The 25681-nt window shown below is 41.2% G+C and overlaps 1 protein-coding gene across 4 annotated transcripts in view; it reads left to right on the top strand.

Annotated features, from left to right (window-relative positions):
* Positions 1-20535: 20535 nt before the first annotated feature.
* Positions 20536-25681, top strand: part of SP4 (Sp4 transcription factor) — an 86422-nt gene continuing 81276 nt past the window's right edge. Inside the window, exons 1-3 of one of the 4 annotated variants that reach the window (XM_032304695.1) lie at positions 20536-20736; positions 21152-21279; positions 21782-23336. In XM_032304695.1, the coding sequence (XP_032160586.1) occupies positions 20730-20736; positions 21152-21279; positions 21782-23336 (1690 nt within the window). In that variant the 5' untranslated portion in view covers positions 20536-20729. The remainder of the gene's footprint in view (positions 20737-21151; positions 21280-21781; positions 23337-25681) is intronic. The other 3 variants (XM_032304693.1, XM_032304692.1, XM_032304694.1) reach the window with 3 other exon arrangements.

Below are 25681 nucleotides of genomic sequence, written 5' to 3'. Positions count from 1 at the left end.
GGGCCTGATCTTTCTTTTTCTTTTCTTTTCTTGTCTTTTCTTTTCTTTCTCTCTCTCTCTCTCTCTTTAACATCTGTAGTAAATCATTAATAGTAAGTTACATGTTCCACTGAGTTCTGTGAGCCATTCTAGTAAATAAATTAACCCGAGGAGGGTGTCATGTTCATAGGCAGTTGATAGGTCAGAAGCCCAGATGACAATCTGGACTTGTGTTTGGCATCTGAAGGGAGGTAAGGAGCAGTTTTGTGGGACTGAACTCATAATGTGCGGTATGTGATGCTAACTCAGGGTAGCATAGTGTAGTGTCAGAATTGAGTTAAATTGTAGGACACTGAGCTGGTGTTTGGAGAATCAGAGACTTGCTTGGTATGGGGATATATCCCCACACATTTGGTGACTAGGAGGGTCAGAGATTAAGTATTATGTGAGTAGAGTGTAGTATCAAGACTAGAGGAGAGACACAGGCGTTTTTTCCCCCTCTACGGTAATTAATTTCAGGATCTATGTAGTCAGGAATTCTTAGCAATGACAGAAACCCAGCTTAAACCAGCTTACTTAAAATAGAAATATATTGGTTCAAATAATCCATAACAACAAGGGTATTTCTGTTCCCAGAACTGATTTCTGTTTCCAGGCATGACTTAATCCAGGTTCAAATAATATCATCAAGTTCTCTTGGGTCCGCTTTTCTTTGTATAATGGCCACCTCCATGGTACACAGATAATGGTTAATGAAGGCCCGAGAGTTATACCTTTCCACATTAGGAGTCCATAAGACAAACTTGCCCCACTAATTTTTGCTTGGGGTGGTTGTACTCCAACTCCAAACATGTCCAAGGAAATTGCCCAAGTATTCGTTATATACCAACCTCTGTGGACAGAAAAATACAGAACGCCTAGTGAAGAAGAGGAAAGGAATAAAAACTTTTTAGCCAAAAAATGTAATATGAGTGGGATCAGGAAGCAAATTATAATCATCATAAAACCCACTGAAATGGCTGTAAATTTAGGAATGTATATAACAGACCTGTAATATCACAAGGGGATAATTTCACAGGGGTAGGAAGCTAAAAGCCAGCTGTAGGATCTCCTCTGCAATGGAGAACAAGTCAAAACAAATTCATCTGGACCAAGCACATTATTAGTGAGGCTGAAGACTAACTCTATGGTCTGGACTCAGGAGTCAGCAGAGTTTCCAAGGGCCCGATGCTTCCCTAGAAATTTAAAATGTGCTATTCCTCAAATTTTAAAAATGTTCCTAACTTAATCTAGAAGTCCCAAAGAATTTATGAGATGTCTGGGGTTCCATGGATCCTCTCGGTAGCTCTAATAGATTGGTTGGTGTCAAGAAGACCCATGGAATTCTATGGATGCTGGCCAAATTAGAAAGGTAGTAGACCAGATACTACTACTGTGTGTCAACTATGTGCGGGGGTAGTGTTTTTCAAAGTTTGGGCTCTGATAAGCAGGGATCAGGAACATCTAGGACTTGTTAGAAATGCAGATTCTCAGACCCTTACCTGGGATTATTGAAGCAAAAACTCTGGGGAGGAGGCCTGGCATCTGTGCTTTAACAGAATTTCAGGAAAAAAAAAAAGATTTATTTACTCATTTTAGAGAGAGAGACCACAAGCAGGGGAGGGGCAAAGGAAGAGGGACAGAATCCTGAAGTGGACTCCATGTTGAGTGGGGAGCCTGACTTGGGGCTCTATCCCAGGACCCTGAGATCCTGACCTGAACAGAAATCACGAGTTGGACACTTAACCAACTGAGCTGCACAGGTGCTCCTCATCCAGCTGATTCTAAAGCAACTGAAGTGTGAGAACCACTGATCCAGACCAGACTGGAAATGAACTTTATTAGCTAGACATTTTTTTTTTAAGATTTTTTTTTTCTTTTGATTCCAGAGAGAGAGAGAGCACACAAGACCGGGGGTGGAGGGGAGGAGAGGTACAAGTATACTCCACACTGAATGAAGAGTATAATGTGGGGATCCCAGGACCCTAACATCATGACCTGAGCCAAAAACAAGAGCTATACACTTAACTGACTGAGCCACCTAGGCACCTCCTTTATTTATTACTGGCTGGACTCTTAAAACACACTTTGTTATGGTTCACATTATTGATCTGTCAGAAGAAAATGGAGTTGTAACTCTGAATAACTCCCCACCAAGTTCATGAAGAATTATCGTGTCTTCAGTGTAGATTATACCGTTAGCTGGTCATTTATTCCATAAATAAGTGTACTGTATAATTATGTGGAAACCAAATGTTTTGGTGGGTTTTTTCTTTTTCATTCTGTATAAATAAGCTGTTGTTATTATCCAAATTAATAGCTGTATTACATTCAGATTTATATAATACAAAATAAAATTGCCATAATTACATTTCATGAAAAACACAGCTTGTACGGCAATGCTAAAATGATCAATATAATGTGACATCCTGCATAACACAAATACAGGAATGCACCCAAAAGTTAGATCTTGGAAAGTATTAATCATAGTTTTAGATAATAGAATGCACATTAAACAGTACGACTGTGATTATATAGTTTTAGCAATAAATAACTTGAAAGTCGATTGCAGACTGGTTCCGATATGAAAGTGAAAGGAAAACAGAGACGTTTATGAGGCAGGTGAGCAAATACTGAGAAGCTACAGTTGGTGGTCATTAACGGCTGACACAGACTGAGCGCTTACATGCACCAGACACTGTGTTAGGAGCTCTAACAAATAGGGACTCAGTGGAGCCTGAAGACTTTCCCAGGAAGTACATCGCTTGCCTTCATTCACTATGCTTCAGAGAAGAGGTTTGAAACAAGGCTTAGAAAAGTTCAGTATGCTTTGCCTTAGGTGAAGGAGCTGATAAAGGGAGAGGCACAGCTCAAACCCAGTCTTTCCTTCCTTTGAATTTTATTAGAATTTATTCTAATATTAGAATTTTATTCTAATATTTTTCCTAACTACCAAAATATTAGAATAAATCAACACATCACAGAACAAAAGCGTAATCTTTAGGACCTTGAATTAGGTAATGATGTCTTAAATATGACACCAAAAGTACAAGCAACAAAAGAAATAAAATAAATGGGACTTCATAAAAATTAAGAACTTTTGGGCTTCAAGAAACATCAAGAAAGTGAAAAAAACAACCCAGTATTAAAAATGGCATCTGAGGGCGCCTGGGTGGCTCAGTGGGTTAAGCCGCTGCCTTCGGCTCAGGTCATGATCTCAGGGTCCTGGGATCGAGTCCCGCATCGGGCTCTCTGCTCAGCAGGGAGCCTGCTTCCTTCTCTCTCTCTGCCTGCCTCTCAGTGTACTTGTAATTTCTCTCTGTCAAATAAATAAATAAAATCTTTAAAAAAAAAAAATGGCATCTGATGGGGGCACCTGGGTGGCTCAGTCAGTTAAGTATCTGACTCTTGATCTCTCAGCTCAGGTCTTGATCTCAGGGTCATGAGTTCAAGCCACACATTGGGGTCTGCAGTGGGCATGGGGCCTACCTAAAAAAAGAAAAAAAAAAAACTTATCTGATAAGGGGCTGTATCTAGAATATATAAAGAACTCTTACAATTTATTATAAGTTGAAAGTTTCTGACCCTGCAAAATTCCTGTATTGAAGGCCTAATGCCTGGTGTGGCTATATTTGGAGATGGAACATTTAGGAATGTAAGTAAGGTTAAATGAGATCATAAGTGTTGGGGCCCTGGACCAATAGGATTAGCATCCTTGTAAGAAGAGACAGCAGAAAACGCCCTCACTCTCTCTTTTTCCTCAGAGAAAAGGCCATGTGACTAGAAAGTATTCATTTGCAAGGCTGGAAGGGAGCTCTTACCAGAACTCAAAACCTGTCAGAACTTGATCTTGTATTTTTCAGGCTCCATAACTGTGAGAAAAGACATTTATGTTGTTTAAGCCACACATCCTGTTGGTTCAATCTATGGTATTTTGTTATGACATCCCAAGCAGACTAATACACAACTCAAAAAAAAAAAAAGAATCCAAGTAACAATGAGCAAAGGATCTGAATAAACGTTTCTCGGAGGAAGATATACAAATGGCCAATAAACATGAAAATTTGTTCAGTGTCTCTAGTGATGAGAGATATCAGACCCATAATAAGACACCACTTCACATATGGCTTTAATGGCTTAATGGCCACTTAATGGCTTTAAGAAAAGAAAAAGGTTGGCAAAGATACAGAGAAATTGGGACCTTCATAACACTACACTGTTGGTGGGAATTTAAGATGGGCAAGTCACTTCGGAAAATAGTCTGACAGTTGCTCAAATGATTAAACATAGAGTTACCATATAACCTAGCAGTTCCACTCTTAAGTATATACCCAGGAGAAATAAAACATGTGTCCACACAAAAATTTGTACACAAATGTTTATAGCAGCATTATTCACAATAGCCAAAGGTAGAAACCCCCAAATACCTATGGACTGATGAATGGATAAAGAAAATGTAGTAAATTCACACACTGGAATCTTATTCAGGTGTATGTGCTCCTAAAAAGGACTCATGTTTTGATTTATGCTACAACATGGGTGAACCTTGAAAACATGCTAAGTGAAAGCATCCACTTACAAAAGGCCACATGATTCCATTTATATAAAATTTCCAGAACAGGCAAGTCTATGGAGACAGAAAATAGACTGACGGTTGCTTAGGGCTGGAGGGATGGAGGATAGGGTTTGTGAGGTGATTGCAAAAGGGTATGGGATTTCTTTTTGGAGTGAGAAAATGCTCTGATTCTGGTGATAGTCAACACAGCTTTGTGAGTGTACTTTTTAAAAGTTGGATTATACATTTTGAGTGCCTTCAGTGGTGATACCTCAACAAAGCTATTACTGAAAAAAAGAGTGAGAGTAGAGAATGATTAGTATCCTTGGGAGAGTGAGGGTTTAAGATAGCTGTTGGGGTAAGTGTAGTTAAGAATTAGCCAAAGATCAACTATTTCTGTCCATTGGTGAGAAACCGATTAAAACTAGATTGTGTGCCTCTCCAGGAATACCAAGCATGCGAAGTCAGAATTCTTTAACCCAGAGACTGGAGGACAGGAAGAGAGAACAGACTGAGAGATTTTATTCAAAGGGGCCAAAGGTCAGGGTGCAGACCTTGGTTAGCATATGTCCTTCCTGGGGTTCTTTCTTTTTTTCTGAGCATGGTCTCCTTTCTCTTGCCATCCTTCAAATGTCTGTGTCCTTTGGGACACACACGGGCTGCCCTCCAGTCTTCTTGCTCTTTTGGTGAGCACAGACTCTCTCATGTTTCAACTGCTATGTATGTTTTGCTGGGTCCAAAGTATATGTCCCTAGCTCAGACCCTCCCTGAGCATAACCCCTGTTATTCACCTGCCCACTAGACATTTCCACCTGATTGTCCCACCCATGTCGCCAAATCAAATGTCCCACATTGCTGCTTCTCCATCCAGCTTATCAGCCTCTACTCCGTATCTTGAAAAATGGGAAACACTTTTTTTTTTTAAAGATTTTATTTATTTATTTGACAGAGAGAGACCACAAGTAGGCAGAGAGGCAGGCAGAGAGAGAGGAGGAAGCAGGCTCCCCGCAGAGCAGAGAGCCCGATGTGGGGCTCGATCCCAGGACCCTGAGATCACGACCCGAGCCGAAGGCAGAGGCTTTAACCCACTGAGCCACCAAGGCGCCCCTGGGAAACACTTTTTAAAAAAATTTTTTTTATTTATTTGACAGAGAGAGGGAGGGAGAGAGTACAAGCAGGGGGAGCAGCAGGCAGAGGGAGGGAGAGGCAGTCTCCCACTGAGCAAGGACCCTGATGTGGGGCTCAATCCCAACACTCTGGGATTGTGACCTGGGCCGAAGGGAGTTACTTAAACAAATGAACCACCCAGGAGCCCCCCAAAATGGGAAAGACTTTGAGATTCAGCTCAGTTTTGCACACAGTAGAGTACTGGTTTCATAGGGCCCCCAAAAATGGGGTTTTTAGGTTTGTAGACCCAAATAGAACAGGGAAATGAAAAAGAGATTCAATAAATTATCCCTTTGATCAAGTCACACCTTTGGAGGACAATTCTCAATTCTTTAATGTGAAGAGATGAAAACCCAAATTCTATATGTTGTTATTCATAATTCAAGTTTCTCTGTTAATTTAATTCAAAAGAGCATGTATTCACTATATGAGAAATTGTGATATAGGTAGAGACCTTGACTTCAACTAGTTTATGGTCTAGCAAGGGAAGCCCACAGGTAAATAAGAAATTTCCATACAATGTGATGAATGTGAATAAAGACCAAGCATAAGATGCTACGGAAGCACAAAGGGCATCTTAGCCAGTAATTTGGGGTAGGAGGTAGAGGGTAGAGGGTGTCTGAAAAGGCTTTTCTGAGTCTGGAATAGTTTCTGAAACCAACATCAAGAGTAAAAGTGTAGTAGAAGGAAGAATATTCCAGGCATGAGTCTCACCTGCCCGTGGGCCCCTTCAGTAAGACTGAGCACAGAGAGCTGAAGCTTGGAGAGGGAATCGGGTTTAAGTAGAAGGAGAAGTTCCAGTGAATAATGTTAGTGTCAATGAGAACTGACAAGTGGACATGAAAGGGGATTTAGCATTTTTCCAATAAGTTTGGCTGTGAAAGGGAGAGAAAGATAAGGCAAGTGGCAAAAGAGGGTGTGTGTTCGGGGGAGTGTTTGGGGTCATTTCGTGTGTGTGTTTCTAAGATAAGAGAGATGTTAGTAATGCCGAAGGGAAGAAGAGAGTCAGGAGAGGCTGGGGGGAGGAGCTTTGGGGCAAGATGTCTACTGTGAGAGAGACTGAGAAGATGAAGCCTTCAGACACATTCTGTGGGGTTTGAAGGAAGGGCAAAGAGGGATGTGGTGAATAGAACCACAGGGATTTGATGGATTTCATTTGTGAAGTCAGTGATGGGGGCAAATCAGGTAGATGGTTTGTGCAGTGTGGAGAATGTTTGAAGTAGTTGTAATGACTGTAGAAGGACTGAGTAGGAATGACTGAGTGAATAGCAAACAAACTGGTGTTTTCCATGAAGCTGGAGACCAGCTAACTTAGGAGTAAATAAGCAAGAAAACTGCAAAGATGAGAGATTGGCATTTGAGAGTGGAATGTGCTGTTTTATGCCTTCAGGAGCGGATCCAACCCGGGTGATGCTAAGATCTTGACCTAGCCATGGGACTGAGTGGCTAATAGGGATAACCATGTGAAGGTAACTGGGATCAAGGAAGTCAATGAGCCAAGAAGCCAGTGAGTCGAATCATCCAAGTGTGTGGTAAATTCCCCTGGTTGATGGCAAGTCTTAGAGAGAAGTAGACTGGGAAAGAAACGCCAAAGGCCTCAGGAATGATGGGGAGGAAGAAGAGTTATGAAGGTAATGCTCCAGTGAAGAGGATTCTACAAGTGGATCACATGACCCCTAAAGATGCAGAATTTCTACAAAAGGATGGAAGAATGATTCAGGAACTATCTTCCTGCTTTGGTCTGTTCCTCACACAGCAGTTGGGTTGAATTTTTTTGATGCACTGCTAATCATGTTGGTCTTCTACTCATGACTTCCCATCTCCCTCTGAGTAACTCCAGTACCTCCACCTTGGCCCTCACTAGCTGGCCTGTCTCTCTTTCCTCTCTGACTTCATCTCGTACCACTTTTCTACTTGCCCATCCTGCTCCAGCCCCACTAGCTTCTTTGCTGTCTCCAAACATGACAAAACTTGTCCCCACCTCAGAGTCTTTGCACTTGCTCATGGTATTGCCTGGAAAGTTCTTCCCCAGAGGCCTGCTCGTCCCCTCTCTGCTTGACTGTCATTTGCTCAGCAAGGCCTTCCAGCTCTCCTCCTGTGCCCACTCTGACAGGAAGGGCCCATTCTACACCTCTACTTCATATTCCTACAGAGCACTCATCACTATCTGCTGTGAAATACGTTTGCTTTTTTTTCCCCCCTAGCAACACTCTCCCAAGAATAGAAGCTACTTGAAGGCAGGATTTGGGATTGTTCTTTTCACTGCTATCTGCTGTAGGAGGTATAAATTAATATTTTTTTGAATGAAGGCAGTGGCAGAGGGTGGTAAGAAGAAAGTATGTGAGAGAATTGCAGGAAAAGGTGCAGAGGGAAGCATGCGAGCAATGTCAGGGGTAAGCGGTTGTTGCCATGAAATGGCTTTCCAGTGGGAACTCTGGAAAGTGTTGGGGGGGGGGTGTAGGCACAGGTCATTGAGAGGAAGCCTGGAGCTGTTTGGGAACACAAAGACAGCAAGGGTAGATGATTGGAGGAACGTGCCTTCTGGGAAGTCTCCAAAGACAATGACAGGAATGGGTGGTGTGGTGACATTTGCTGGCTTTAGAGTTCCTGAAAGACTTAGAACCAGCAGCCCTTGGATTGTACATCTGGATTGATTTGTACTTCTGAAGAAATCCGTGAGAAAGACAACAGCAGTCACTGGGGTGTGGGAGGGAGATTTGTTGGATTAAGTTGCCCTTCCTGTCCACAGATGTGTTACCAAGGGCTCCCTGGCAGGCAGAGAGCAGGTGAATTGGTTAGTACCTGGCATTCTACCAAGAGTTCTCCACAGAAACAGCCCCGAGGTGGGAGGGTTTGGCAGTGAAATCATGTCGAGTGCTGTCAGGCTCTGTGTTTCCGGTTCTCACCTCAGAGGTGCACCTCCAGCATTTGCTTGCCTCCACAATTGTGGTCACACTGCCCTCTCTGTCTAGAATGTCCTTCTCCTCCCCTAGAACTACTCACATTTTTGGCATCCTTTAAGACCTAACTCAAACCCTATCTCCAGGACTGTTTCCCTTTACAACCCAAGCCTGGAAAATTGCTCCTTGCTTTGAACTCCTGTAGTGCTTATTGACAGACTTCATCGAACATTTAATTACCTACCGCCCTGTGACATCTCTTCAGTGATTGCATTGAACTCTTATTTATACCTTCTGGGTTGCCTTTTTTTTTTTAATTTTTTTTGGGGGGGGCGCCTGGGTGGCTCAGTAGGTTAAAGCCTCTGCCTTTGGCTCGGGTCATGATCTCAGGGTCTTTGGATCAAGCCCCAAATCCGGCTCTCTACTCGGCAGGGAGCCTGCTTCCCTCTCTCTCTGCCTGCCTCTCTGCCTACTTGTGATCTCTCTGTCAAATAAATAAATAAAATCTTCTAATATAAATAAATAAATTTTTGTTTTTGTGTGCATGTGTGTGATAGTGCCTTGCTGTCTCTCTAGCTTCCTTGCAGGCTTCTTGAAGGCAGGGCAAGTTTTGTTGTCTTTGCAGCCCCACATTATCTGACATAGACCCTCATACATAGAATATATTTAGATCATATAAATTGATGCATATTAATTTACTAATCATTAATATTCCATGTGGACACCCAAATGATAGTTCTGTTTACCTGCAAATGATTGTTTAATGTGACAACACTGTAATAATATTATTATTATTTAACCATAAATGTGTTAGATACTCTTCCTTTTCCATTCACGGATGATTCCCGACAAATGCTGTTGGGAATCTCTGTTGAACAATTTGGTCTTAATTTTTTTAGCAGAGGCCAGAAAGCTTGGTGGATAAGAATTTCTAAAATCGGATGTCCTGGTTTGATTATGAGCTCTGCCACTTGCTAGGAGGGTGAGCCTGAGCAAGGTATTTAACTTTAACACACCTCAGTTTGTTCATCTGCAAAATGGGGATTATAATAATGTGCTTCTCATTGATTTATTGTGACTTATTTATGACTAAGTGAATTATATACCATGTGACATTCTTAGATTGACATTGGGGCATGATAAAGCCCTCAGTACTTATTAGCTGTTTTTTTGGTGGGTGTCTAGAAATTTCCATATTTAAAGTATGAGGTTCTCATACCTCTTTCCACCCTATTTTTGCCACTAAGGAAGGACAGTAGGGTGAAGGTTCTGGTGTCTACCTCAGGAGCCCAGGCCGTGGTCTAAACTCTGCCATTTAGTTTGTGTGTTATTTTAAGCACTCAACCTCTTTGGGGTATCGTAAAGATCGAGGAGTAAACATCTGTGAAAATCCTTTTTAAGCAGCTTGCTTTACCCAAAGCAAGCAACAGTGGTTGAGAAAAGGAAACAAATTTAATTGGTTCTGTTTTGAAAATCTTACCCTTAGAAAATTTGCTTCAGGAAAAGAGTAACTCTTTGTCTCACTTTGATTGGATTATCCTGATTATCGGATGTGGCCTTCTTTTTTTTTTTTTTTTTTTAACTACTAGTGCTATGGAAGGTTTTTTGTGCCGGTGATACCCTTCCTTTTCCATTTTGCAAATCTGGTTGGAATACTAAACAAACAATTGCAGTCATACATATCTTTGTGGTTTAAAATCTGTTGGGGGACTTTGACAAAGGAGCTCTGTAGGGAATGGTAATGCGATTAGGACAGTAACTGGCTGGGGCAGTATGAACACCCAAACCAGGCAGCCCTCCCTCCAGGGTTTCTTTTTTTTTTTTTTTTCTTTTTTAAGATTTTATTTATTTATCAGAGAGAGAGAGGGAGAGCGAGCGAGCACAGGCAGACAGAGTAGCAGGCAGAGGCAGAGGGAGAGGCAGGCTTCCTGCTGAGCAAGGAGCCGGATGTGGGACTCGATTCCAGGACGCTGGGATCATGACCTGAGCCGAAGGCAGCTGCTAACCAACTGAGCCACCCAGGCGTTCCCCCTCCAAGGTTTCTAAGAGATGTGTGTCAGAGGCAGGTTAAGAGCAAGGTGTCTGGCTCGTGTTGCCTGGATTTGAATCCCAGCTCTACTATTTTCTGAGTGACCTTGCAAATGGCTTAACCTCTGAGAACCTGATTTCACATCCATAAAATAGAAACTATAGTACATACCTTATAGGGTTACTGTGGGTAAATATATGTAAAATGCTTATATATAATACAAGTGAGTGCTAAATAAGTATCAACTATTTTTTAAGATTTTATTTGTTTATTTGAGAGAAAGCATGAGTGGGGAAGAAAAGAGGGGGAGGGAGAAAGAACCTAAAACAGACTCTGCATTGAGAGTGGAGCCTGGAGCCCCAAGTGGGACTCTATCCCATGGAGCTGGAGACCATTACTGGGAGACCATGACCTGAGCCGAAACCAGGAGTTGGGAACTTAACCCCCTGAGCCACCCATATGCCCCAGTATTTACTGGTAATACATGCACACAGTCATTGCCAGCAAAGGCATGTCCTTTGGTACTAGATAAGCCTCCCCAGATAGCAGTATACCCCTGGGACAGATGGAGGACTCATTTTGTCTAGGCCAGAGGTTTATAAGTAATATAGGTCTAATTGGTTACTCCTCTCTTTCCCCTTTTCTCTAACGCCATAGCCAAGGCTAAGAAAGGCTAAGAAAGGTAGACCCAGAACTCGCCAACTTGATAAAGATAAAGGCAGTGAGTCTGAGTGCTGCTTGGGTCTGCCACTTGGATCTTCCAGGGCTGGTGGAGTCATTCCCAAAGAATTTGTTCCCTGGCTTATTTTGCCCAGCTGGTAGAGGAGAGGTGGGGAGTAGATGGTAGGAAGGAGAAGGATGAGAGATCCAGCCCAGCAGCATGGGGCTCTGTGCTCAGCAGGGAGGCTGCTTGAGATTCTCTTTCTCCCTCTTCCTCTGCCCCTCTCCCTCACTTCTCTTTCTCCTTCTCTTTTTTGCTCCCTAGAATAAGTAGATCTTCTTAAAAAAATTAAATACATACAGATCCTGATGCCTGAAAAGGCCACTGATGACCTTACAAGCTACTATTTGCTCATGGAAAACACTTTTCACTCATTTAGATTGCTTACTATATGTTAGAACTAGAAGAATAGCAAAATAAAGAATTAATTTTTGTGGAAGATAATAAAAATACTGTGAACCAGAAAGGAACGAAATCTGAATTAATTATTAAGTGCCAGCCATGGAGAGTACCTCATATAATTTTGTTAATAACCTGTATAGTAGGAATGATTATGAAGACTTTACATATAGATGAGGAAACCTAGAGCAGTTAAGTAACCAACCTGAGAGCCAAGATGGAAGCACTTCTCTCCAGGTTCCAAAGCAGGCAGTGCTTATCCTACCTGGCCTGCCTTACTCTAGAATGGCTATTAGCCAAGCTGCAGGAAGTCCATTATTAATGTTCTTAAGAAACCTGCATTTTCGTAACTCCAAAAGAATCTGGGTAGTCAGGCAGAGTAGCAGCTTGACAAACCAGAAAACAATCTTGAGCAAATTTTTTAAAGATTGATTTATTTATTTATTTATTTATTTATTTATTTATTTATTGGAGAGAGAAAGAGAGCGAGCATGTGTGCAAGCAGCAAAGGGAAGGAGAGAGAATCTTAAGCAGACACCCCACTGAATGAGGAGCCTGACCAGGGGCTTGATCTCACAACCGAGATCATGACCTGAGCTGAAATCAAGAGTCGGATGCTTCACTGACTTCACTGACTGAGCCGCCCTGGGGCCCCAAACCTGAGCAATTTAAAACAAATGCAGGGTTTCACATTCCTCACCTCTTCCTTACACCGTACCTTTAAACTTTGAATTCACTCTTAGGTCACCTGGCTATTTGTTGCTCTGAGCCCTATTTGGCTAATATGCTTAGACAAAGGATTTGGTGTTACCACAAAACAAAGTAGCCTCAGTAAGTAACTGCTCCTGATATTGTAGAAAGAAGAACTGAAACTAAAATCTAAAAATTAAAATCTTTGGCATTGACACAATTTCTTAGATATGTGGTTTTGAGCTGATTCATTTAGTGATCTTAAAAGGTGTGAGGTTTTTTTTTTTTTGAATGTCCAAGGGAGCTTTTTGGATAGTTTGGAACAATAAATTTATAGATTCTTGGGTTTCAAATTAACATTCAATTTATTAAAGTCACAATTTTTTTCTCAAGATTTCAAGTCCAATTTTCAGAACTTCTTGGTCAATTTTTAAATCTAGAAGTATTTGAATAAAATAAGAGTACTTTTACTTGATCTCTGATTAGTGCTCTATTAATTTTAAGCACATAAAATTTGTCTAAATAATCTCATATAGGAATTAAATTCATTAAATATTTCAAACCATATTCTTAAATTTACTATCATTAATTCTCATAAGAATTTTATTTTGTTTTAATTTATTTTTCAGATTTTACTTATTTATTTGCTTTTTTTGTTTGTTTGTTTTTAAAGGCTTCTGGCCCAGCAAGGAGCCCAACACAGGGCTTAAACTCAAGACTCTGAGATCAAGCCCTGAGCTGAGATCAAGAGTAGGATACTTAACCAACTGAACTGTGCAGATACCCCAAGATTTTATTTTTAACTTATCTCTACACACAACATGGGGCTTGAACTCAGAACCCCATGATCAAGAGTTATATGCTCCACCAACTGGGCAGCCAGGCAACCCCTTCCAGGCATTTTAAATACTCGAAATTGGCAAATTCACAGCCCTAACATGCAAGTGACATTTATAAAACAGCTATCAATCTTTGGAGCTAAGAAGGGCTTCACTTTCTCTGAGAACCTGGCATTTTTCTCTTTTCTGATGAGAATTATACAACTAATCCTGTTTCTCTATATGCTCGAGCTGCCAGGAAGCTCAACATTAAAATTAAAGCTCTGATTAAGAGATACTTAGTGACACTGCTGGTTATCATATTTGTTTTCTCTTTTTTATTGACCCTGGTTTTTATTTCAACTTATAGTTCACTATTTTATTACATATGACTCAAGTCTTTGTGAAAAGAAAAATGTTATCAATGAAAATAAATAAGGAAATAGAGCTGAATATTATTATTACTAGCTTTTCTTGGGATAGTTGAGAGAATCCATAACCATCATTAAAAAATCAATGCTTGCAGCTACCAGAGAGAGTAAATGCTTATAAAATTTGGGGTGCCCTCAGAGATGTACATATCTCTAACCCCACTCCTGGTGAATTTGATAGTTTGTTTTAATTCAAACCATTCCAGATAGCTTCCAAATTTGGTATAAAACAATTCCAGTTATTTTGCTGTGACAGGGTTACTTTATTTTTACAAACCATGTACTGAAACTTCAAAGTTCACTGAGTGAATAAATTTGTATTGAATACTTAGGACGATCCAGGCATTATTCTGCACATTTAGGCTTATGTGTACTGGACAGGAAAGGGGTGGGTTGTGGAGGTGTAGAGGGTGGGTGAGGAGATAATAATCCAGTCCTACTCTAGAGGAGAAAACAGCTCTACCTAAATAGTACAAAAGGTATCTTAACCATGTATAAAGAATATTTTAATGAACTAGGAAAAGCAATGACTTAGGTTAGTATTATCCTTTCTGAAATTGGTTATAAATAGATTATACAGACTATATGGCAAAGAACCAAAGACAAATATTAGCAATATAAATGATAAGCAAAGGCTTAAAATTATCATATATATTCAGTTCCTAAAAATTGATAACAGAAAAACAATACCACAAGAAATTAAAGAGGCAAGGGTAGGAATAGAATATTTGCTGCAGTGGGAAATGCACGTGGGTACTAAGCAAATGCAAAGAGGCTCAACCTCTCTAGCAGTCAGGTAAATTCACTCTTCACCCATTAGAGGTGTAGTAATTTACAAGGCCGGGAATAATCAGTGCTGAAGAAATTATAGGGAAATGAGTACTCACACTTACCAGGGGCATTTGTGAAATGAAATAACTTTCTGTACAATGATCTTACTGTATGTGATTTAAGTATGCATACACCTAGCGATAGCATTCCCACTGCTGGAAATCTTTCTGCTAAAATGAAAATACTAACCTAAAAGACAATCTTTGCAAGTACCAGTACAAGTAAGTTTATTGCAAATTGTTTTATGGTGGGGTGAAAATAGGAAACAACTTGAGAAGTTATCAGTAGGGGTATTTTTATTGGATATAATATATTCCTATCATAGAGCAGTAAGATCTCTGAAAATAGTGATTTTGATTTCTGTATTTTGAACTGAAGATATGATCATTATATATTAAGATTAAAAAAAGCAAGTTTGTATATGTATATGTATCTATACGTCACATCCATACATGAAATTTTACATTAAAAAACACACATTATACATATGTATAATATATGTGTGTAATATAGAAAATTCATGTAAGCCAGATAAAAGTGAGGAAGCGTTTACCAATTTGTTATTACTGCTTAGTGTTTGGAATGGAGTTAAATGGAAAGAGGGTTTTACTCTGTGTTTGGCTTACTGCAAATAATATCTCTTAGGAATGATATTAATAATGATTAGAAAAATACAGCAAACATTTAATGAGAGTTTAAGTTGTGGCAGAGACTGTCCTAAGAGCTTTTAATCTCTTAAGATGGTAATCTTCACCATTTTCTAGACAAAGGAATGAGGCTCTGAGGGGTTGGTCACCTGTCCAAGGCTGCACTTTTAGGAACAGGCAGACCAGAATTTAAATCCAAGTTGTTTTTTTCCAATGCTTATCTCCTTAAGCCAAAATCCAATGAAAGATTTTTTTATTAATAAAAAATATAAGTAGCACCTGGCTGGCTCAGTTGGTGGACCATGTGACTCTTGATCTTGGGGTTGTGAGTTCAAGCCCTATGTTGGATGTGGAATCTACTGAAAGTAAATAAATAAATAACAATAAAAATATAAGTTGAATATATGAAATTGGCATGCTTTGGAAAGTTACACTTGCAAACACACTGCGCATCTGTGTTTCCATGATGTTTAATCACTAAGTTTATACACAGTGTGAGGAAAATTTATCTATGTCTTAACTACCACACTTATCAAATATCTTTCATTTTGTGGCAACAATGAGCCTCATTATACTCCTTTACACATACAAATTAATATAAAAATTAGATACATGTTTATATTATACCCATTAACTACTAATAGCTATAAGGGAATTATGTTATAGCTATAGGGGAATTATACTATACCCATTAACTACTAATAGCTATAGGGGAATTAATTATGTTCTCATATAAATTAACAATAATTATAACTGGGTTAAAATCACAAATATCACACCTTTAAAAATCAAGTTAAATCTGAAGTTTTACCTGAGTAATCCATGAAACAGCTGTAAGTGTATATGAGGAACAGCAATGCCATCAACTCTTGATAGAGAAAACACAGTCTGAAGATCTATCTTTATTCACTATTTGACAATGTTAGTTACAAATACTGTAATGGCTTTAAAAGGCCTACACATGTATAGTCATCTCTTCAACCCATTCCCCTATAAATGTTCTATATCCATGTCCCAGATACACTACAATTAAAATTTCCAAAACTTTCTCTGCTTCCTGAAAACAATTATTATTGGTACTTAAGGTACTATTTTAAAGGTTTTTTGGTACACTACCAGGGTTTTATTATGGTCTCCTAGATGTACTAACGAAGCTACTTGTTCTCTACAAAATATGCTCATTGCTTCTATGCCTGTTTCATAATTGGCTACCCTCTCAGTTAATACACTTTGAAGCAGAGGTGCATGTTAAACTTTGACCTTTCCCTGATTTGGGGTCTCTTCAGACTTCTGCTTTCTGTTTCCCAAAGACGAAAATGAAGTTGTTTAACAATTATTTCAGTAAGAAGCAGGACATTTGGAATTGGTCTCTTTCATTCAAGTCACCTCTTATGTCTGGCCCTTGGTTTCTTTTCTGGTAAGTATCCTCTGGAGCTGCTTCTATCACATTCATCTGTAAGTATATTTATTGAAATTTTACTAAATGTATCATCTGCATTGTAGGGGATTAAAGCCTTGGCCTTTGCCCTCAATGAGCTAAGGGCCACACTGGGGGCAGTGAGGGAGGGGGGCACAGAGGAGGGTGGTGGTTTCATTGTGATGGTGTGAGCATTCAAGGGTTATTGATTGAATGCTCAGTTGAGAAACCCCCAGTCCTAGAAAGCAGGACCAGGAGATATTTTGTATCTTCTTTTTGTATCTTCTTTGTATATTCTTCCAAATATAGACCAAGAGTTGATTTAGGAATGCAGAGCAATGCACAGGATAGTTACCTAGATTCTAGACTTGTTCTGCAGTATAATTGGAAATATGAACTTTCTGCTCCACAAAGGTGATAGGGAGGGGAAAAAGAAAGTCCATAGGACACTGTTCTTTCAAATTCTGAAATGTTACTAGAATTTTTTTTTAAGGGGCCAGAGTAGGAAGAACTAAGTATTTTTTTTTCTTGAAGCTGTTTCAGTTAATGTAATTAATTGATATTCAACTAATACATATTAATATGGCTCTAAAAGCTATTGCCCCTGGACAAATGAAAAGTGTCTAAGGTGTCTAAGTCACCTCCCCATGCCCAATCTTGTTTCTCCACTCACTGGAGCACTCTACCCAGCAACTATAGGGGTAAGATCTGGCAGGGGGCCTTGAAGATACTGGTTAGATCATGGAGGTAGTGTTTTATCTCAGTAGTCAGTTCTCAGTGTTGTTAAACACTTTTAATAAAAATGTTCATTTTTCTCTGTGTATGTGTGTGTGTGTGTGTACACATTGGGTCATGATAAAAAAAAAAAGTGTGAAAGCCACTGTTCTCTAGGCAATATGAATGTAGAAAGGAACCTTTTTAAACCAACTACTTTTCCAATGAAAAGACTACTCTGACCAGCCTAAGGTGGGGAATTTTGTTGAATTTATATTTATTTTACCTACATAGAGAATGATACTGGCTTTCCATCTATCACGTTGATATCAACTTCTTTAATGACATTAAGACTAAAAGTAAAATGATTTAAAAGAAAATTTAAGTATATCATAGTATAGGTGTTTCATAGCTTTAAATAGGAAGGTGGTATAAGAATAAACTGTACATCTAGCTAAACCTTCAGGTAGATAAAATGATGGTACCTGAGAAGTAATTAATTTCACTCCCTGCCCTAATGACTCAGCCATGGTCTTATGGCTCAGCCATGGATGAGAAGCTTTGGGTTAACTATTGAAGGGTAGCAGAATATGACATATTGATTATTTTAAGCTGTATGCACTTGAAAAACAGCAAAAGCAGAGAGAGGTTCTCTCAACTCACCTTATCTGCCTAAAGACAGATCTCCTAAAAGGAACTCAGTTATCATAAATCTCCCAGGGAGTTTCATCAACCATGGAAAAGACGCATAGGAGAGGAGACTACAAGTTAAAGCATACCCAGAAAACTTTTTCACAAATTATCATGCCTTCCAACTAACTGGCTACTGGCCAGTTTGTCTGCCCTAAAAGTTACTTGCCTTCCCCCTAAAAGGCCTACATCCCCTTTCCCTAGTGAGATATTTAACACTGAAAGAAAAAAAGAAAAGATTTAACCTTGAATTTTAAGCCATTTTGGGGAGTTAGTCATTTTTTCCTGGGTTTCTCCCATGCATACATGAGGTATACATGTTAATAAAATTCTGGTTTTGTTGTTATTGTTGTTGTTGTTGCTGTCAGTTGTTACTTAAGTCTCTACTAAGAAACCAGAGGGGTTTTCCTCCTCTATGGTGTGTTTCATGAATACCAGCAATACCACTAATCCATAGGGTACAGAATATTTAAAACACTTCGTAGATCTATACTAAATGGATAAGCATTCTTTTTTAAATCGGTGGTTCAGAGCCAGTGACACTGTCCCTCTAAAGGAGGTTTTGTAAGGTAAGAAAACTGCCAAGGAATGCCCCAATTCATAAGACTGCAAAATGTCTTCCTTCATTTATCATAGTGAATAGAAAAAAAAAAGATTCAAGAATAGACGGTTTATCTGTAAACGCAAGAAGCACTTTTGAGCTGCTATTTTGCACATAGTATGGGGGGGCAGGTTATTTAAGGATCTTAGTCTCATTTTTTAAAGAAGCGGGTAGACAATACTATGTAATTCTTTATTTGAAATGCTTTGTCTTTCTGCACTGCTGGCTTTGTCATCAGCCAATGTTGCAATTACTTTAACAAGCAAAGGAAATGCCAGTCAAGTGCAGCACCTGGGACCTCCTCACCCTTGCAACATATTAAGCCTCACGCAGGAGACAGAAACCACTCAAGGCTGTGTGTGGAGGAGCCCAGGTGAAAAAGGGAGTGGGTGACTGTGAGCCTGGGTGTGTAAGAGCGCCTTGTCCCCAGGGCCAGTGTTTATATTAGCAATTCACTTCCACCTTTGGTACACTTAATCAGGCGCTTATTGTATTCCATGGTGTTATCCTGACTTCAGGACTTTGAAGGACAGCTTTGAAGACTCCTCAAGTGCATTTGACATGAAAATGCTTTGTGCAGCCAGATGTCAATCCCACCTGTCCAGAAGCTTATGCTGAACTGTGACCGGGGCTGACGCAGACGGAGCTGGATTTTACTTCGCCCCCAGAACCTTGTGAAAACGGTAAGAGCCAGAGGTCCGCCAACCACAGGGGCTACTGGGCAAAACACGGTGAGCCTTAGAAGGTGGGTCATTGCTCTGTTCCAGCAGCGAGCCAGAGACAACAAATAAAATGGAAGATCCTTCTCTGTGGCAGAGCAGGCCTCTTATTTGAAACGGAAGGCCTGAAGGAGGGAGGCGAGCAAAGAAAGGAAAGGCAAAGGCACTGCTCCTGGAAACCGGGTTCATTCAAACCCGGAGGACAGCAAACCCCGCCTCCCCACGCCGCCGCCCGCTCAATCGCCAAGCGCTCCGGGTGTGAGCTCGCCCCGCGGGGAGCGGCTTGGAGCCGAGGAGGCGGTGGCAGAGGTGGTTTGGGCAGCCCCGCGCGGCGGATAGGCCCAGACAAACAACACCCATTCCCCCTCCCCCTCGCTTAGTTCAACTCCCACTCGGCCCCGGCCACGCCCTGCCGCCACCGCCCCCTCGGGCAGCTTTCCGCTCCGCAGCCAGGCCTCGGTCGGGGGCGGGAGAGAAGGCGGTGCCTCGGAGGGGCCGCAGCGGCTGGCGGAAACTACAAGGGCCGAGAGGCTTTGCGGCAGCGAGCCGCCCCTTTTCTCCCACCACTCAGCGCGCGTCACCAGGGGCTCAGCCAATGGGGAGCAAGCCAGGGAAAAAGGGCGCCCGGGTCCGGATGCGCCTCAGGAAAGCCATGCTCCCTGCGCAGGGGCAGCAGGCAGTTCACCCGGCACGGCGAGTCGTCGGTGGTCCGCACGCCCCCTCATCCGACCCACTCGCTTCCCTTGAGCGACAGCCCTCCTTTTTTCTTTAGTGGCAATTCCGAGGATGCTGGAGCCGGTTTTTGAGGGGAGGGCGCTGGGAAATGAGTAGGGGGCGGGATATCCTGAGACAACAAGTTTGGCTGTATGGAGGGCCTACCGGCAGCGAGCCGGAGCTAGAACGCCGAGAGAAAGAGCACCGGAGAATCCAAGGGAGGAAAAGAAAAGCGGCTGAAACGATAACCCCGAGAAAGGGGGTGGAGAGGAGGCGGCCCCAGCGCCCCGGCCCCCGGCAGGTCGGCGGCCAATCCGCTGGGGGAAGGGGTGGAGAGTCGGCGGCTCCGGCGGAGAGAGGCCGAGGGGGGTGGGGAGTCGGCCGGGCTCGCACCGCCCTGGCCCCGCCCCCGGCCCGCGCCGCCGCCCGCGCCGCGCGCCGCCGCTGTCAATCAAGGGCGAGTCAGCCGGGCTCGGGCGGAGAGAGGAGCTGCTACGCCACAGCCCAGCGGCGGCCATTCGCGGAAAAAGAGGCAGAGCCTGTGCCAGCTACAGCCTCCTCCGAGCCACCGCGGGCGGGCGGGACCGGCCTCTCCTCCCGCCTCGCCCCCACCCCCACCCACCTCTATCCCTGTGTCTCCGTCTGAGGGTTTGTCCTGTTAATGCGGGATGAGCGGTACGTATTCTCCACCCCCCTCGGTCTCCTTCACCGCCTCCCTCCCTCCCTCCTTCCCTAGACCCTGCTCGGTTCTCCCCCCTCCCCCGGGGCCGCTGAGATGCTTTAAGGGGAGGAGGAGAGGAAGGGAGGGTATCAGGGGGTGGGAAGGAGGGTTGTGTTTTGTCTTAATGTCTGAGAGAGAACAACCTTCTGGGTGTTGCTCTGGAGCGGATGGGTCGGGTTTCAAACCACGTTTTGTGGTATCCCCCTCCTCCCTTCCCTCCTTCTCCCCCACCCCCTGCCGGTGTGCGTGGATCGCGGGTTTATGGAGATTAATGTTCAGGGGGAGGGGGAGAGGAGTGGGGGGGAAGACGAATAATAATAATCCTAATAACCTGTTGTCGTTGGCCGCGGGGGGGGGGGTTTGTTGCAGATCAGAAGAAGGAGGAGGAGGAGGAGGCGGCGGCGGCAGCGGCAGCAGCAGCGGCGATGGCTACAGAAGGAGGGAAAACCTCTGAGCCAGAGAATAACAATAAAAAACCCAAAACCTCAGGCTCTCAGGTAAAAGCAAACATATAAAAAAAATTCATCACGAAACGTTAGGGGAGAGAGGGAGTTATGTCCTTTAATTGCCCAGAACTGAAGAACAGAATACAAATGTTCATCCACTCAAAGCATCTTTCTGAGAGTGAGGAAGTTAAATTGTAAATTCATAAGATTTCACACGTTTGAGGGATAACGTTGATTAAAATTACACCAGGAACTCAGACTAGTAGAAAAGGGTGTGTATTTTCCCAAGGGCATTTTGAATTTATGGGAATATACTTGAAGAAAGTTTGTTAGAAATTTCCTTTTATTTGAACTTTATATTACAGTATCTGCGTCCTTATTCTTGTCTTACTGCTTTTGTTACTATTTCTTTTTGATTTCTGTCACTTCCTAAGTTCTAAAACATAGAGCTGTCTAAATAAATAAATAAATAAACCCCCTTCCAACTACTAGCTCCACTAAATCCGCCCACTTTTTTTTCCCCCCTCTCCTTTACCATCTCATTTTTGGGTAGGACTCTCAGCCCTCTCCTCTGGCTTTACTGGCAGCTACTTGCAGCAAAATAGGGACTCCTGGTGAAAATCAAGCAACTGGACAACAACAAATAATTATAGATCCAAGCCAAGGATTGGTGCAACTTCAAAATCAACCACAACAGCTAGAACTGGTAACAACACAACTTGCTGGAAACACTTGGCAACTTGTTGCCTCCACTCCTTCTGCTTCAAAAGAAAATAACGTTTCTCAGCCAGCTTCTAGTTCATCTAGTTCTTCCAGCAGTAATAACGGGAGTGCATCTCCTACAAAAACTAAATCAGGTAATTCTTCCACCCCTGGTCAATTTCAAGTCATACAAGTACAAAATCCAAGCGGTAGTGTGCAGTACCAAGTGATTCCACAACTTCAGACTGTGGAAGGCCAGCAAATTCAAATCAATCCAACTAGTAGTTCATCTCTACAGGATTTGCAGGGTCAAATTCAGCTCATTTCTGCAGGTAATAATCAAGCTATACTCACAGCTGCTAACAGGACAGCTTCTGGGAATATTCTTGCTCAAAACCTGGCAAATCAGACCGTTCCAGTCCAAATTAGACCTGGTGTTTCAATACCACTGCAATTACAGACCCTTCCTGGTACTCAGGCTCAAGTTGTAACAACCCTACCAATTAACATTGGAGGTGTGACGTTGGCTTTGCCAGTGATAAACAACGTGACTGCCGGAGGAGGGACTGGACAGGTTGGCCAGCCTGCTACTACTACTGATAGTGGGACTTCCAATGGGAGTCAGTTAGTTTCCACACCCACCACCACCACTGCTTCTGCCAGTACTATGCCGGAATCTCCCTCCTCCTCCACTACCTGCACAACCACTGCTTCAACATCTCTGACGAGCAGTGACACGTTAGTGAGCTCAGCAGACACGGGCCAGTATGCAAGCACATCAGCCAGTAGTTCTGAGCGCACTATTGAAGAATCTCAAACACCTGCTGCTACTGAGTCTGAAGCGCAGAGCTCCAGTCAGCTTCAGTCTAATGGAATACAGAATACACAGGATCAATCAAATTCTCTTCAGCAGGTGCAAATTGTAGGCCAGCCTATCTTACAGCAGATCCAGATCCAACAGCCTCAGCAGCAGATCATTCAGGCTATTCCACCGCAGTCATTTCAACTTCAGTCAGGGCAGACAATTCAGACCATCCAGCAGCAGCCTTTGCAGAATGTTCAACTTCAAGCAGTAAATCCGACTCAGGTGCTTATCAGGGCTCCAACTTTAACACCTTCAGGGCAAATCAGTTGGCAAACTGTACAGGTTCAGAATATTCAGAGTCTTTCAAATTTGCAAGTTCAGAATGCTGGGTTATCCCAACAATTAACCATCACCCCAGTGTCTTCAAGTGGTGGCACAACTCTTGCTCAGATTGCTCCTGTGGCTGTTGCTGGTGCCCCAATAACTTTGAATACTGCCCAGCTTGCATCAGTGCCTAACCTTCAGACAGTGAGTGTTGCCAACCTGGGTGCTGCAGGTGTTCAAGTGCAAGGAGTTCCAGTTACAATCACTAGTGTTGCAGGTAAGCTACTGCTGTCTTTTCTCTATAACATTCTTTCATGCAGTTTTTAATAACAATTAGTTAAACTTTTTCTTTGCTAACTCTTAGGTTTGATATAGACCTCTGAAGTAAACATCGTAAGAAATCTAAAATCACTGGAATATTAATTGCCATAACTTTTGCCATCAGTGTGACCCATTCACATCTGTACGTTTTAATACAAGGTTTTACGTGTGAAATTTGCTAGACACTTTTTTATAAATTTATTCTTCCATGGAGCAAAACTTCCTAATTAGAGTCATAATTATCTTGTGTAATTTAGAGATTATATTTGAATACACTTGAACTCTTCAGAAAGAACTCTAATGAAAATGACGTTTACATCTTCTTTAAAGGAAAGTAGGTTTAAAGCTGAATTAGTGTACAGTTGTAAATCTGTTGAAGTTTTAATTCTACTTGGTAAAAAGGCTAACTTTTTCTTAAATTGGAAGTTCTGCTTCAGTATCTTGTTGTTCGTGCTTTTGGGTTTTATTATACAGTGTTCTTTAAAAGTAGATGTTCATGCAGTTTTGAGATACAATTGTTAAGTTACAAATTGATTAATTTTTATATCTGCTTTTCTGCTAAAACCAGGATTTTCTCAGGATTTTTGAATAATTATTCACATATAAAATTATACTTAAATCTTATGGTGGTTATATTATTTATCGGTATTTTTAGTGTGAAGCTGTTGAAAAGCAATTAAAAATGAAAATAGTAGAATGTGGCTAATTCGAATTAATTGTAGTAAGGTCATTTTAAAACCAATTATAAAGGAGTTATTTGTTATGCATTTGAAGTCATTTCTGAAGTATTTGGAAAAGTAGTCTTACTAAGTATTTTAAATTTTCTTGATTTGTCTTATTTTACCTAATAATACCTTTTGTTTTCAGTAATTAAACATTTTTTACTGATTTTGGTTCGGTGAAAACCTAGTTGTGGTTTTAGCGCCTTTGATACTGTCAGATATGTTTAATCAAATATTTTTATTTTGATAATCTGAAATGAATAAACACATAACTTTTAATGACCTTTCTTGAAACAAGTTTCAGAAGAACTATGCAAGGGCTTTTGTTTTGTAGTTAATACCTGATGTATATATTTATATACAGAGTATATAAGTTCTCTTTGCCATCAAAAATAGATGTATATATTTATAATTGAGTAGATGTATATATTTATAATTGGATGTTGCCAGATAGAGTTCTCTGATAACGAAGAACAGAGATTATGTGTTTTATTTAGATGCCCATTGCCTCTAAACTAGATCTATCCAGTAGACTTTTCTGTGATGTTGAAGTGTTGTATATCTTATCCAGTGTGTTAGCCACTAGCCACGTGCAGCTACTGAGCATTTAAAATGTGGCTCCTGGAACTGAGGAACTGACTTTTAAATTTATTTAATTTTAATTTAAATAGCCGCATGTGATTAGTGGCTTCTGTATTGCTAAAACAGTAACCTAATCAAAGTATTTTGTGTGTGGTGCTTTTCCCCCTAAAGCTATTGCAGCACAATTTTAGAAGTATTTCTCTGGATTACAATCCATAGCTTGCTTTGTTCATTCTCTTTTCCTAAAAATTGACAGTATATTAAGTATTAATGAAAAATGTCTGTTTTTGTTTGGTTGGATGACAGTTTGCATTACCAAAAGTTATTTCACTTATATTTTTGATTTGCCCTTTACGCATTTGTGAATTATGATTAAGAGAATTGAATAATTTGTAATTTAGGTTAGGAATAGTTAATTTTTCTGTACTGTAATTGGTATCAGTTACAACCCAGAGTTTCCCCCCTTAACCATTGTGAGGGTAAGTCATTGATAGGAATGTGGTTTTCTGACTACCTAACTCAGATTTACTTGAATGATGCATTGTTAGGAAGGCAGGATCCACTTTCTGGACCTGTAACTTTTGGGGGTGTGGTCAAGGAATTTGCTTTTCACACAAACTTTCCAGGTCATTCTAAATCTCACTGAAATTTGAGAACCAAGGATCTGGACATCAGTAGTGAAACCTAAAGCAAAATATGGCAGCAGATGGGTGTTGGAGCTAGTTCATGTGTGCCTCATAGAATGGATTTTTGATGGCAAAGAGAACTTAAGAGTTATTATTTCACAAGCATATATTGACTAGCCACATGCTGCGCACTCCCAATAGGTATGTTTAGTCTTCATTTTCAGAGCTAATATTTTTTTATTTTTTTATTTAAGAAGTTTAAATTATTTGGGTGTTACCGAGTATTTCAGGAGATTTAAACTTTACCTAGTTGATTTTTTTTTTCTCCTGAAACCAAAGATTTTAAATTTGGTTGATGTTAAAGAGTTTAT

Source organism: Mustela erminea, chromosome 11 (genome assembly GCF_009829155.1).
Source record: "Mustela erminea isolate mMusErm1 chromosome 11, mMusErm1.Pri, whole genome shotgun sequence".
NCBI lineage: Eukaryota > Metazoa > Chordata > Mammalia > Carnivora > Mustelidae > Mustela > Mustela erminea.
This window is presented reverse-complemented; position numbering and strand designations above follow the sequence as displayed.